Below are 14,659 nucleotides of genomic sequence, written 5' to 3' on the forward strand. Positions count from 1 at the left end.
TATATATATAGATATATAACTAAAATTTTATTTTGCTGCTGTGCTATCCAGTTTGTACCAGAGGAGGGTGGTTTCCCCTTTAGTTCTCCTCTAGGTTCCTTCCTCACATGTACTTACTGTGGGACCCAGACATTTGCAAGTGCTTCATAAAAACATTTAGATTGTTTGATTGACTGGACTTTTGAGGATCAGTTGCTGTATAAAAAGCACAGTGGTGCACTGTACACTAACTTTACGGTTTCTCACTGCTGCATGAACTGGTGGCCCAGTCTAGCACGCTTTGACATTTCTAGTGAAAGGAGGGAAATGCTTCTAACAGAAGTTCAGCGTCGTGTGCTGATGAACCAAACTATGGCAGTCTGTGAGTGTTGGGATCTGCTTCTGGGCGCTGTGGCTTCTCTATCCCGGTTTAGTCCACAAGCAATCGGACCCCGACATCAAAGCAGGAGTTCTAGCAGACCCACGATCCCGTGTCAGTATGCGTGCTGTAGGCGACATTGGTTCGTGCCCCCTGACCCAGAGACCCATAGCCAAATTTTCCAACAGCAGCTCTGTGGAAAAATGTGTCTCTTAGCTCCCTTGCTAGACAGCTTTCAGGTCGTCTAGAAATCTCCGTCTCAGCTCCTGGAGGCTTGTCTGGAGACCCATTTGCACAGATAAGGGGACCTTGGGAATCTGAGCATCTAAACGGTACACAAAAAAAAGCAACTGAGCAAAACAATTCATTCAATCTGAGCTGCTAAATGCATTATCCCCCCTCGCCCCCCATGTGAAGTGGAAGTCATCAAATCACAAGATGCAGCAGGGAATTTAGTGGCTGATGGAGTCTCTGCTCCCTTCAGAGCGGCACGGCGCATGCGGGCAGGCCACGGTGCTTATCTGGAGTCGGCCTGTTACAGCTGACCTCCCACACCACAGCCGTCAGTCGCGCTGGATGCTGAAAAATGACCATTGTCATGAAACAGAGTGAACTTACAGGGCGATCCACCTTCCCTCCTTCACCGCTGCAAACGCCGGTGAATCATCGACTCTTTCCGCGCAGATCTCCTTTGGTGTTGCTGTCGTCGTTACTTTTTGTATGTTTGTTTGTTTGGGTTTTCTTGCGAATCAATGCGGCCTGCGGTGAATCGCACCAAAAAGCGTTGCGATAACGAGCTGTTTTTTCAGCGCAGCGTCTCTGCATGGTGCAGGCTTTGGCCTTGAACCGGGTGCGACCCAGGCACGACCCCAGGGCCGGTTACAGCAGGGTTGGTGCTTCAAGCTCTGCGGGCTCCCTGCCTTTTAAAGCAACCGGGCGCCTTTAGCCGCTAAAGTTCATCTGTAGGCTCAGAGTTTGCACGAAGGACTTGCGCTAAGATGAGTGTTGATTAGGGGCCCTTTCGGCGCAGACACACGTGAAAGTCTCTTGGCACCAGAGCCGGCCCAAGCTACTGCGTAACCCGGATTGCTCTGTGGCGTGAATTAGTGGCGGTGAATTAGTAAAGGACCGCACTTGCAGGCGACGCTGTGCCCGCGCTAGCAGGACGGTGAGGGAGGCTGGTGTGTGATGTTAAGGCTAGCAGCAGAACTCGGCAACAGCCGGAGGCTTCCTTATTAATGCCAGAACGCTGGGTGCACACAAGCCTCCCCCACCCAAAAAAAGTTGTTACGTTCTGCATTTTTCGTTGAATCTTTCACACAGCATGTTCGGAGTTCCTCCGGGGTGGTCTGAGAGCCGGAGGCCTGTTTTCCCTGCTCTTACACACCAGCTGGTCAAATGGATCGTGTTAGATTGGTGAGAACACTAAGCCAGGCGATGCTGCTGGCTTCCCGGGCCACATGTGAATGATTTGATGTTATTCATGATAACACAATCTTGAGTTGTTCTACTGCATTTTTACAAAACAGTCCAGAAAAACAAAACACAAAGAAGAATGCCTTCACAGCAAAGAAACCACATACAGTGTTTTGAATGTTGTTAATATTGGCAGTTTCTTATACCGGAGGATGTCAGTGAAACGACAGAAGTTTGGTGAACTAAACATGCTGTTATTGGATAGTAGAGCGTAAGTAGAATGCTCGTAAAACAGTTAAACTGCGTGGTCAGGAACTGGCCGCTGCATAAAATACAGTGACTTCAGTGCTTTGTAAACATCAGTGCTGGGGTTGCCTGGGGAATTTCTGAGACACAGGTGCCGTATTCAGTTACGACTGATAACTGACAGCATAATAACCACTTCCCTTTGATCTTCTGTAGCCGAGTGTGGCGGGAGCTTCAAAGGCGAGTCGTCAGGGCGGATACTGTCTCCTGGATACCCCTTTCCTTATGACAACAACCTTCGCTGCACGTGGACCATCGAGGTGGACTCCGGCAACACTGTCAGGTACCCTGCAATTACCTCGCAAATGACCACCATATGCAAATATTACTCAGCGCTTCATTAACAAGACATCAAGGCTGAGGCCAATTCTGCTCTGGCTAAAATCACACAGCCATGTCTAATTGCCCACCTCTGAGTGTGGACAAAGATACAAAAGTAGCATCAGTGCCGGGGAACCGAAGGCAGTTAAAACAGGGATTCAGATCACTGATTACCAGGGAATCAGTTAAGCATTACAAGGGGATTTAATTGTAGATTAGCAGACGGGACCATCAGAAGAAGTGAATTAAATACTTAGATGTGTGATTGTTCTGTTTAATGAAGAAGAGCGTCAGAGCCGTGGTAAAACCCAGAGCCCACACGCAGATAGGTCCAGTGGTCATAGACCCACACACAATTGTATCTGTGGTTTAAAAGCTGTGTTTTTATGGGTTCAGCTGGTGTCGGGACGAACGTCACAGGGTTGTTCATGGGTTGACGCTGCTGTTTCAGATTTCTCTTCAATATTTGAATCCCGATATTACTTGTTGGTCTGATATTCTGTGTGTGACAGCAAACTTTAGATAATAACAACAGAACAAATCAACATAGAGTAATGGTGTCTAATGGAATCTTACCTTTTTAAAAAATTATTATGATTTATAGCCTGCAGTTTTTGACCTTTGACACGGAAGCGTCCCATGACATCCTGAAGGTGTGGGATGGCCATCCCGGGAATGAGATGCTCCTGAAGGAAGTGAGCGGATCCCTGGTCCCCGACGGGATCCACAGTACGCTCAACACGGTGACCATCCAGTTCGAGACCGATTTTTACATCAGCAAGTCCGGCTTCGCCATCGACTTCTCCAGTAAGCTGCTTGAATTTAAGGCAATATGAATTCGACAAATCTTTCAAAATAAACACGTGTTTATGCATGTAACGGCTATCAGTATTCAGCAAAACACCAGAGAATAAACACGTGAACACTTCACGGGTTATTCCAGCACTGGGAGGTTTGCTGTTTACATTGACTGGACTTTCACTGGATTTTTCGAAACCACAAGCCCGTCTACATTGTCCTCGTGTTTAGGTTCTCCACAGCCCTGAACCAGGTCAAATGTTCATTACCTTGGACAAATGTACTAGAAAGTGGAAGAGATCCAAAGTATCTCTGGGCTGAGAACCCGCACACCTGCTGAGTGGCAGCGCTCTTCTGGAAACTTCCATTTCCCACTAAATGAGCTTTAGCCAAACAGGCCAAAGTGCATCCACTGGAAAGTCTTAAGATAATTCTGTTAAGATAATGTGTGGAGATTGGGAGAAACATGTCCAGACACACTTCCCACCAGCAGGTGGACAGTTCTGGCTCTTGCCGAGAGGGCTCGTTGGGTGCCAAACACGCTTTCTCTGCACATGCCGCAGGCTCCGTGGCGACAGCCTGCAGGGACCCAGGCACGCCCATGAATGGCACACGCAGCGGCGAGGGAAAGGAGCCGGGCGACTCGGTGACCTTTGTGTGCGACCTGGGCTACGAGCTGCAGGGCGAGCCACGCATCACCTGCATCCAGGTGGAGAACCGCTATTACTGGCAACCCAGCCCTCCTAACTGCATCGGTGAGAAAACCCACTGGGAACAGCTCCTTCCGCACCTGCCACACGGCCTGCAGACGGAACGCTCTCTTTCCGAGGGACTAGAATGCCTGCGATAGTAAATCTCATTGACAGAAACGTCCCGTGCCCATACGCCAGGAGTGTCCCACGATAAATGTCACAGGGAAATTGGCGGCGTTCTGCGGGCACCTGCAGTTTGGGAAACTACTGCCTGACACCTGCCATCAAAGTGCTTCAGACTGCATCTCAGAATTCAGAGTTTAAAGTAGTCTGAAATGCCAGGCTGACCGCGAGAAAGGTGCTGTTTGTCAAATGAAACCAGGCAGCCTTTTAAGTTGGCCTGATGTGTCATGCACTTTCTTTGCATGCAAACATGACGCTGATGTTGATAAAGGAACTATTTTCACTCAAACGTTCCCCTCTGCATGAATTTGAACACACCCCCCCCCCCCCACACACAGCCCACCCCACCGTGAATACATTGTACTACAGTTATTGTGACCCAAACATCTAATTTATTAATAATGAAGAATGTTTGCTGCAGTGTTGCACTTTAGTTGGCAGTCCACTAGTCTGCCATTGCAATACCGTCCTCCTGCACACAAATTAAGATTAAAGTTAAACTAAATTGCATTGTGCTTCTCTGCTGGAGTGAGTTTGTCTTAATCTTTGTCTGGGGAAAGTGACCTTTCTGGGTTCTACCCTTCCACATGTATCATGGCATGTAGCTTATCAGGCTTCTTAGGCAGGCAGCTAACCGGTGCTTGGCTGTTTGGTGCTGTCTGATCCCAATGCAGAAACACTGTAGAAATGTGTCACGACATGAACTGCACACTGCAGTGTTCTGTGTTGAATTACAGAGGGTTTTTTTCTTTTCTTTTTTTTTCTTTTTTTTCCATCTGGCTGGTATTTTGTTTTACAGCTAACCTGCCCAGTCTATGAGGACTGCCTAGGAAGACACGCCAGGCTTCTGCAATACTTGCACTTATCATGCATGCGCTTCACATGGATTTACTGGTTAAATGTTGAGCATTCTGGCTGGCTAAATATTGAAGATCGAAAACCGAGCATTCCTTTTTAGAGCAAATGTAATTTTGTTAAAAGCTATTATATTAAAGCAAGTTTAATGAAGGGATTTTACTCTGTAGTTTCAGTTAATAATGTGAATTATCCCTTGTCTGCCAGCTCCTTGCGGAGGAAATATCACAGGATCATCTGGTTTCATCCTATCCCCAAACTTTCCCCACCCCTATCCACACAGCAAGGATTGTGATTGGTTTATCACTGTCCACTCGGATTATGTCATCTCATTAGCATTCATCAGGTAAGATCTCCTGTAATATGTTCATTCTGGTCTTGAGAAACTGAACACACACACATACACACACACACACACACACACACACACACACAGAAAACGGGAGAACTGACTGGGTGGTTTGAGTGACAGCCCCATACAACTGTGACAGAATCTGTCATAGGGAGGTAAATTAAAGTAACCTGTCAGTTTGGGTGCCCTTTGATCCATTCAAGTGTTTGCCAAAGCCAATTAATTTCAGACTTTATACCTGAAAATGGGTTCTCCCCATGTGGTAAATGGAGAAAGATACATATGCTACTGGAGGCACGGAAGGAATTACAGGCAAAAATGATTTTAGTATGTTGAGGCTCAGATGTTTTCATAAATAAAAAAAAAAACAAAACACACACACACATTATTTATATATATATATATATATATATATATATATATATATATATATATATATATATATATATATATATATAATGAGAGAGAGAGAGAATTTTTTATTTATTTATTTTTTTTCTCCATGTGGAAGTGAGTGTGAAATGTTGACTTTTTACTACCTTTCACAGAAAACCTTTTGCCATTTGAAACTGCGTCTCTACCCACAATTTCCACTGATGGTTCTGCTGTAGGCACTTTCTTCCATTATCTGGAGTTTCTTCCCATGAAATGCACATAAAGAGCACAACTCTTCTAACACTTCTATGATCCAAAATTATCTAGTTGTTTTTTTTTCATCATTTTTCTTCATTTCCGTTGTGTCAGTCTCTTCTGACGTGAGAAGTACGATGCCTTTTGGTCCACTAAAGACGAACGTTATGGATTAATAGTTAAGACCGAGGCTTCGTTTTCCTGTTTTCTGTTGTGTGGGAGAGGACAAGCTCCCTCACACAAGGTTGCCTGTAAAACTTAAACGAAGTATTCCACTTAAAATCCACAGTTCTAACCATGCTTCCTTACCAGAGGTGCTTTGAAGGAGATTGGCTAACATTTATCTAGGACCTCTGAAGTGGAATGAAAAAAAAATTAGAAGATGGTTTATGGTTCTTAAATGATGGGAATTTTGTTAAAATTTTACATTCACAATACCAGAACTGATCATTAATAAACATATAGCTTATTTGTTGTTGATAAAGGTTTTTATGTTTATTCACTGAGCCACATAATTACTTATTCCCAGGCATTCTTGTTAAAATGTATTCATAAATAAGACTCGCAGCTTGTGCATGGATGCTTCATTAAATCTTGAAATGTACCATTTGTTTTTGATAATCCATGTTTTTCCCAACATGCTCCGGTTTCTGATCCCAGCTTCAGCATTGAGCCCAACTACGACTTCCTGTACATCTACGACGGCCCTCACGGCAACAACCACCTGATCGGGACGTTTCAGGACGGCAAGCTTCCAGAGAAGCTGGAGAGCAGTTCTAATGTCATGCACATAGCCTTCCGCAGCGACGGCTCAGTGAGCTACACCGGCTTCCATCTGGAGTACAAGGGTGAGCACGCGCCTCCCCGCCACACCCGACCCCTGGCAGCCCAGAGATAACGGAGTTCGTTTTAAATTCGTGGAACGGAGAGTAGGGGGTATTTCTGTTTAAGGAGCATTTAGTGGTCATGGCAAAGTGTTGAGACCAGTCAAGTGCTCTTGACAAATTCATAAGGGTGTAACAAGGAAAAGCGTAACGCCCTTTTCTAACGCCCCCCCTCCTCCGCCGAAGCACGCACGCACCTTTATTAAAACGCGCACAGGTTTGGAGGTGGGCTTTGATGAAGCGATGACCTCTCACAGGGTGTTTTCTTCTGCCCCGCCTCCTCCTGGGCCCCCCAGCTAAGCTGCGCGAGGCGTGCTTCGACCCAGGCAGCGTGATGAACGGCACGCGTGTGGGCAGCGACTACAAGCTGGGCTCCACTGTGACCTTCCACTGCGAGCCGGGCTACCAGCTGCAGGGCTACTCCACCCTCACGTGCGTCATGGGCCAGACCAACCGGCCCGAGTGGAACAGACCCCTGCCCGGCTGCCAAGGTGACTGTCCTGGCATGCGCCCGGTGAACGCACTGTTCCCGAACATCATGCTATAATAATATAATATAATGTTTTAACTACTGAAAAAAAGTCAAATGTTTTTCGGGAATTCATATTTATATTACATTTAAACATTCAGGCAACCCAAATCCATGATTGCTTTCTAACGAATTCATGTTGGTCTTGGCACATAATGTGGATGTACAAACTAAAAATACTTGATGAGTTTCCAATGTAAGTTGCGTGTTCCTGATCGCGATTAAAGCTAGCGTAAGCTTTGCCCTGTGCAATCGCAAGGCCGACGCCACTCGCCTCTTGCACTTGGAGTCTCCGTAAAGCCGAGCGGCCTTGCAAGTCAAAGCAAACTAGCCAGCACACGCTAGCTTAGTAAGCAGAGCCTACTATAATCATTCTCAACCTCAGTGTCAGTTCGTGCATTCAGAGTAATACAGTCTCGATTCTCCCTGCATGCTACGCCGTAGTTTGTAGTTCTGCTGGGGTGTCATAGCAGTCTAAGAGTACAGGGCGATGTCAATCAACTACGCACATTAAAATATAACAACCATGTCCAAACGATTCTCGGATAAGCTTGTGAATTCTGCCGGTTTTTGAGTAGTGTTTTGCCTCATTTCTATTTTTTATTTTTTTTTACATTCAAACTGCCAAATGTTTAATATAACACTTAAGTTTGATAACATGCAAATATTTTTAATAATGCACGCAGTTTCCTGGGTCTTGCAGAGCCATATTAAAGTACAGTTGTAGTTGCAGTTGTTATTCAGTACTCCAGCACAGTGGAGTTGAAATGAAATGGATGTGAGGTTAAAGGTGCAGTCTGTCAGCTTACATTTAAGGGAGTGGATGTCTGTATTGGATAAACCCTGCGAAAATGTCCTTTATGCAGTTGCTCCAGCTCAGGCGATCGTCTATGAAGGTCAAGATCATGCCGCTTTTTGGCCGTGAAGACATCCTGAGAACGTGCCAAGAAGTCCTGAGCTGCTTCTGTAGTCCATTTCAGTCTGTCGTCCTGTCAGTCTGTCGAGACAAAGCGCCGTTTTCTTGGGTTTCGAGACTTGTGATTGGACCTAAGCAGTGAACATGCCTCCATGCACTTCGGAATTCCTCCTGCTGCTGCTGTCAGTAGCCATGGCAACAAGTGAGCCAGTCCTGCTGGCAGCCATGTAACGGTCACGCCACCATGTTTCACAGATCAGGTGTGGTGTTTTGGCCCGTGTGCACCACCTGCTCATCGCTTCTATGTTGCTCTTTCCATCACTCCTGTACAACGTAATATCTTTTACCAAAGTGTAACCTGTTTTGTTCCGTATCTTGTTTCCGATCCTCCGAAAGGTTCGCTGAAGTATTCTTTTCTTTGTGGTCGTCTGACATATCTACATTATGTCTTTATTGGAATCTGACATATGAACATCATACCTTTGTGTTAGTCTGACATATCTACGCTGTAGTCTGGTATATCTGTTCATGACACATAGTTAAAGAAAAGCTGACAGGCACTACCCTTAAACACCACAGACCACCACAGATCAAATCTTTCATTTCATTCACTGTGCTGCTGGAGTTCAAAAAATGTACAATTAAATACTTATACATTCAAATTCAACAGTGTAACAGTGAGCAGTAAGGAGGCGGACGCATGTGCGGAGAAGAGCGAGATTTATTAGGGGCAAATCCAGAGTTGTAGTCATCAGAGTAGTCCAGAGTCATAAAGCCAATCCGGAGAGCACGAGAATGCATGATAAACAAAGAAAAACACACAAAGGCAAACAGGGGAAGCAGAATATAACAGAGACTCTGAAGAACTCAGAGGCGTAGGAACAGGAAGGTTAGGACAAGCATACAGACTACTGGACACGGAGGCTTCGATACGCACCAAGGCATGGAGGAAATACGCAAAGGTGCATACATACAGTGACAAGCCACAGGACAGAAGTCAGGGTTTAAATACAATACCTTAAAAAGACTAGAAACAAGGAACAGCTGTGGAAAACCAAACGAGGGCTGGAGAAAACGAAACTCCGGAATGGAACCAAAACAACACACAAGACAGGGGGTAACATGGAATATGGAAACGAGGAGGGACCAACCGTGATAAGCAGAGCCACTGAATTATTACTGCTTCTGCTGCTGCCGTTGTTGTTGTTGTTTATGGAGACAAACTTCCTCCCCCTGCTCCTCCTCATCCCTCTCTGTGGGAGGTGTCCAACTTTCGGCCAGCCTATGTCCACTTTATCTTAGTTTCTTCTTGCACCCAAACAACAGCTGCTGTCCTGCCCTGCGTCTGCCTTCTCTTTAGGCCCAGATGGCTCTTCTAAACATTTAGCTGTGCATTTATCTGTGCAGCGTGCGTTAAATGTTCATCTGTTTATCAGCGACCATAAACGCCAGCTCTGTATTACAGAATACCATATGTTATGGGATTTTTCCACATGGCTAAGTATTTTTATGCAGAATTACAGTATATTGTACTGTACAGTGCAGACCAAAGCAGGAGTAACGCGACTGTGATTGGGAAGTGGCTGAATAGCGTGAGAATATCATAGTTCTTGGTGGGCTTGTCTAGTCACACACTCAGGTAATATAGAACTTTAGTAATATAGAACTCAGGTAGAACTCTTGTAATATAGAACTCTGCTAATATAGCACTCAGGTAATATAGAACTCATGTGAAATAGAACTCAGGTAATATAGAAATCTGGTAATATATAAGTCAGGTAATATAGTACTCAGGTAATATTTAATATTTTTCCACATGGTTAAGTATTTTTATGCAGAATTACAGTATATTGTACTGTACAGTGCAGACCAAAGCAGGAGTAACGCGACTGTGATTGGGAAGTGGCTGAATAGCGTGAGTATATCATAGTTTTTGGTGGGCTTGTCTAGTCACACACCTCAGGGCCTGCATGTTTTGTATAATGCTACCGCTCATACACACACCGATTTAGAGTTTAAACGACTTTTTCCATGCACGGAGAATATAGAAACCCTGCAAAGCCGTGGGTCTCGACATCTCCAGGCTGCACTACGACCCCCGACTGCTTGGAGACACCTCGAGCCAGACATTAGAATGGCAGATTAAACGAATTATAACGAGCCATATCTTGCCTGTAGCTTGCCACAAAAACCTCCGCCTCCCGGCACAAAGTCAGGAGAAGAGCTCACCGCTTAATTGGCTGTGATCAGAAAACGAGCTAACCCCTTGTTGAATTATGCACGTCAGCGTTTCCAGCGGACGCGCTTCCCTTTGTAGCTTGTTTATTTAAAGCTCAGATGTACCTGAACTTGTTGAACAGCCAGATTAGGTGCGACTGAACTAAAAGCCTGCAGAAAACAGAAGTGTTTTCATTGGGCCAATTAGCAAAGCAACCTGTCTTACATGCATAGCGGAGCACAGACGCATTGCCTGAGAACAGACTGTGGAAGCAGACCTTTGTGTGCAGTAAAGATGTGTCTTGTTTCCTGCCTCAGCAAGAGGTGTCTATACGCAGAAGGCATATAAATACAAGATCATCCAAATGAAAGCTGTGCACATGAAGGATTTACAGCAGCGGTTACCACCGGTTACGAAGGAGTAGCCACGTGTCTCACGGCCCCCTGCAGTTGGCACGTGCTGTACCCTCCAGGACAGGGCAATACACCTTTGACAGCAGAGGCCTGATTAAGAATGAATGCAGCCAAATTTATAATCTATAATACTCTTGTTACTGTTAATTAGCCAGTGTACTCTGTGCCGTTTGTAAGGTAAGGAGTACCGATCTGGATTGAACCATCCAGTGCCTGACATCTGTGCTAACCCTGCTAGATAACCACACGCAGCTGTAAACTGGAATACAGTCATATTGGACTGGGTTACTGCTACAGCTATTTGCTGGTTTCTGCCAGCCTACAACTGTAAATGTCACTCAAAGGAAAGATTGTCAAGTTAGGTTTTATGAAACCTTTTTCCAGTCCCATTTCGACACGGGCCTTATAAAGTTTCTCCCACTGCTGTGTTACACTTTCCGTTTTCAGTGTTGATTCCTGTCTTTTATTAAACTACATTACTCGGCGACTGAAGAAATACTGAACAAAAAAATATGTCACAATGTTTGTGGAGTGTATTAGTTCTTCTTTATTGTTGGTGTACATCGACTGATGAAAGGACACCGTCATGTCCTTAAATCCGTCCCGCTGGTGTACAGACAGTCGCCATTGACGGCCCCTGCTGTAATTCAGGTTGTCTCCGGAGCAAGGCCGGAGCGGGGCATCTGGTTCATGTGGCGTGGATGACTGATGGCCGTGTTGGCGTTTTAGGATGTGTCATAAAGAGGCCTGTCCTCATTTATTTCCCCTTTCACGTTGCCTTTGTAAAACACAGCGTGAACCGGCCCCTCCTGCCTCGCGTCCGGAACAGACATTTCCAAGTCCGTGCCGGTTGAGGAGTGCCCCGCCGTGTGCTCTGACGAGTTTTTTTTTTTTTTCTTTCCTCCTTCCCACGCCGCCACACCTGCCTTGCCCCGCCGTTACGATGGACGACGCCCGGTCACCATGGCAGCGCCGTGCGGGAGCAGGTCGGCGACCTCCGAGGGTACCGTGCTGTCACCCAACTACCCCCACAACTACACCCAAGGCCGTGTCTGCGTCTACGAGATAGCCGTGCCAGGGGAGTTCGGTAAGAGGCAGGAGGAAACATGGCAGTGCACTCATAATGACCTCAGAGAAGGCGTCACCATCAGTCACATGAGCAGATCATGTGGATAGGAGATTACATTCTATTTCACACTCTGAAGAACTCACATTTACTGCTATATGAAGCTTAGTGGAGACAAAATAGAAACAGAGAATAAAAACAGAAAACTGAAAAATTGCAAGCCATTTAAGTTTTGCACTAGTTCCTTTATTTGTTTGTTTATCTGTGTGTGTGTGTGTGTGTGTGTGTGTGTGTGTGTGTGTGTGTGTGTGCATGCATAAATGCACCGAATCAACAATGGAACCATTCTTTTAAGTTCAGTGCGTTCTTCAGAAGTCACTAGTCTGTATCTGATCCATGCTTTTCTGTAGCGTCAGCAAGGTCCAGCTCTGCTGTAGACTTTGGGTATACTTGCACTCTGGCAATTCCCCATCCATACAGGGGACGACAGATCAGTCCTTTCCTTCTTTACGGAGGTAAAGCAGCTACCTGCTCAGTGTTTTAAGTCAGCTCAACTCTTCTGACTCCCACAACACAGCATCTCATATGCATGTATGTTGTACGCTGTGCACTGAGATTTGTATCCTGTGCGTTTGTACATTGTGCTTAAATTTCCCATGCACCCCAAGCCAGAAATTGCAAGCATTTTTCACATTATGTTCTTATTGTATCTAAGAATTGACAGTCAGAATTGTCTGTAATGGCTGGAAATGGACAAGAATATTGAGCAGGAGCATATGGGATTTAGTGGGCAGGTATAATGGCGAGGAGTGGGTGGGGTTTCCTCTGTTTGGTTGGAATGGCCAGGAGTAGGCGGGGTTTGCTCTGATTGCTGCATTAGATTACAGACACCTTCTGGTATCTAGTGCCTAACCTGAGTCCTACATTACCTGCAATTGATATGTGGGTGGCAGGTAATATAGAACTCAGTTAATATAGAACTCAGTTAATATAGAACTCAGTTAATATAGAACTTTAGTAATATAGAACTCAGGTAGAACTCTTGTAATATAGAACTCTGCTAATATAGCACTCAGGTAATATAGAACTCATGTGAAATAGAACTCAGGTAATATAGAACTCAGTTAATATAGAACTCAGTTAATATAGAACTCAGTTAATATAGAACTTTAGTAATATAGAACTCAGGTAGAACTCTTGTAATATAGAACTCTGCTAATATAGCACTCAGGTAATATAGAACTCACGTGAAATAGAATTCAGTTAATATAGAACTCAGTTAATATAGAACTCAGTTAATATAGAACTTTAGTAATATAGAACTCAGGTAGAACTCTTGTAATATAGAACTCTGCTAATATAGCACTCAGGTAATATAGATCTCACGTGAAATAGAACTCAGGTAATATAGAAATCTGGTAATATATAAGTCAGGTAATATAGTACTCAGGTAATATAGTACTCAGGTAATATAGTACTCAGGTAATATGGAACTCAGCTAATATAGAATATAATATAGCTAACTCGGGTAATATAGTATTCAGGTAATATAGAACTTTGGTAATAAAGAATTCTGGTAATATAGAACTCAGGTAAAATAGAACTCAGGTAAAATAGAACTCAGGTAAAATAGAACTCAGGTAATATAGAACTCAGGTAAAATAGAACTCAGGTAAAATAGAACTCAGGTAAAATAGAACTCTGGTCATATAGAAATCTGGTCATATAGAACTCAGGAAATATAGAAATCTGGTAATATAGTACTTATTTAATATAGTACTCGGGTAATATAGAACTCAGGTAAAATAGCAGTCTGGTCATATAGAGATCTGGTAATATAGAACTCAGGTAATATAGAACTCAGTTAATATAGAAATCTGGTAAAATAGAAATCTGGTAAAATAGAAATCTGGTAAAATAGAAATCTGGTAATATAGAACTCAGGTAATCTAGAACTCTAGTAATATAGAACTCAAGTAAAATAGAACTCTTGTAAAATAGAACTCTGCTAATATAGCACTCAGGTAATATAGAACTCGTGAAATAGAACTCAGGTAATATAGAAATCTGGTAATATATAAGTCAGGTAATATAGTACTCAGGTAATATAGTACTCAGGTAATATAGTACTCAGGTAATATAGTACTCAGGTAATATAGAACATTGGTAATAGACAACTCTAGTAATATAGAACTCAGTTAATTTAGAACTCAGGTAATATATGACTCGTAATATGGAACTCAGGTAATATGGAACTCAGGTAATGTGGAACTCAGGTAATATGGAACTTTAGTAATATAGAACTTTGGTAATATAGAACTTTGGTAATATAGAACTCAGGTAAAATAGAACTCAGGTAAAATAGAACCCGGGTAATATAGAACTCTGGTATTACAGAACTCAGGTAAAATAAAACTCTGGTAATATAGAAGTCAGGTACTATAGAACTTTGGTAATATAGAACTCAGGTACAATAGCACTCTGGTAATATAGAAATCTGGTAATATAGAACTCAGGTAAAATAGAACTCTGGTAATATTGTACTTAGGTAAAATAGAACTCTGGTAATATAGAACTTAGGTAATAGAGAACTCTGGTAATATAGAATTCAGTTAATATAGAAATCTGGTAATATAGTACTCAGGAAATATAGAATGTAGTAATATAGAACTCAGTTAATAAAGAACTTAGGTAAAATAGAACTCAGGCTTCTGTAATCTAA

The 14,659-nt window shown here is 43.7% G+C and overlaps 1 protein-coding gene across 4 annotated transcripts in view; it reads left to right on the top strand.

The window, feature by feature from the left end:
* csmd3a (CUB and Sushi multiple domains 3a) overlaps positions 1 to 14,659 on the top strand; it is a 149,349-nt gene that overhangs the window by 72,524 nt on the left and 62,166 nt on the right. For all 4 annotated transcript variants that reach the window (XR_014125183.1, XM_081720292.1, XM_035526376.2 and 1 more), the window contains exons 25-31: positions 2,237 to 2,363; positions 3,006 to 3,208; positions 3,763 to 3,954; positions 5,137 to 5,275; positions 6,572 to 6,759; positions 7,092 to 7,286; positions 11,842 to 11,958. Coding sequence is in view for 3 of the 4 variants with exons in the window: in XM_081720292.1 (XP_081576418.1) it covers positions 2,237 to 2,363; positions 3,006 to 3,208; positions 3,763 to 3,954; positions 5,137 to 5,275; positions 6,572 to 6,759; positions 7,092 to 7,286; positions 11,842 to 11,958 (1,161 nt within the window). In the remaining variant the exon portion in view is untranslated. The remainder of the gene's footprint in view (positions 1 to 2,236; positions 2,364 to 3,005; positions 3,209 to 3,762; positions 3,955 to 5,136; positions 5,276 to 6,571; positions 6,760 to 7,091; positions 7,287 to 11,841; positions 11,959 to 14,659) is intronic.

The sequence above is a fragment of the Electrophorus electricus genome, chromosome 1 (genome assembly GCF_041902795.1).
Source record: "Electrophorus electricus isolate QZ-2024a chromosome 1, ASM4190279v1, whole genome shotgun sequence".
In the NCBI taxonomy this organism is placed as follows: domain Eukaryota; kingdom Metazoa; phylum Chordata; class Actinopteri; order Gymnotiformes; family Gymnotidae; genus Electrophorus; species Electrophorus electricus.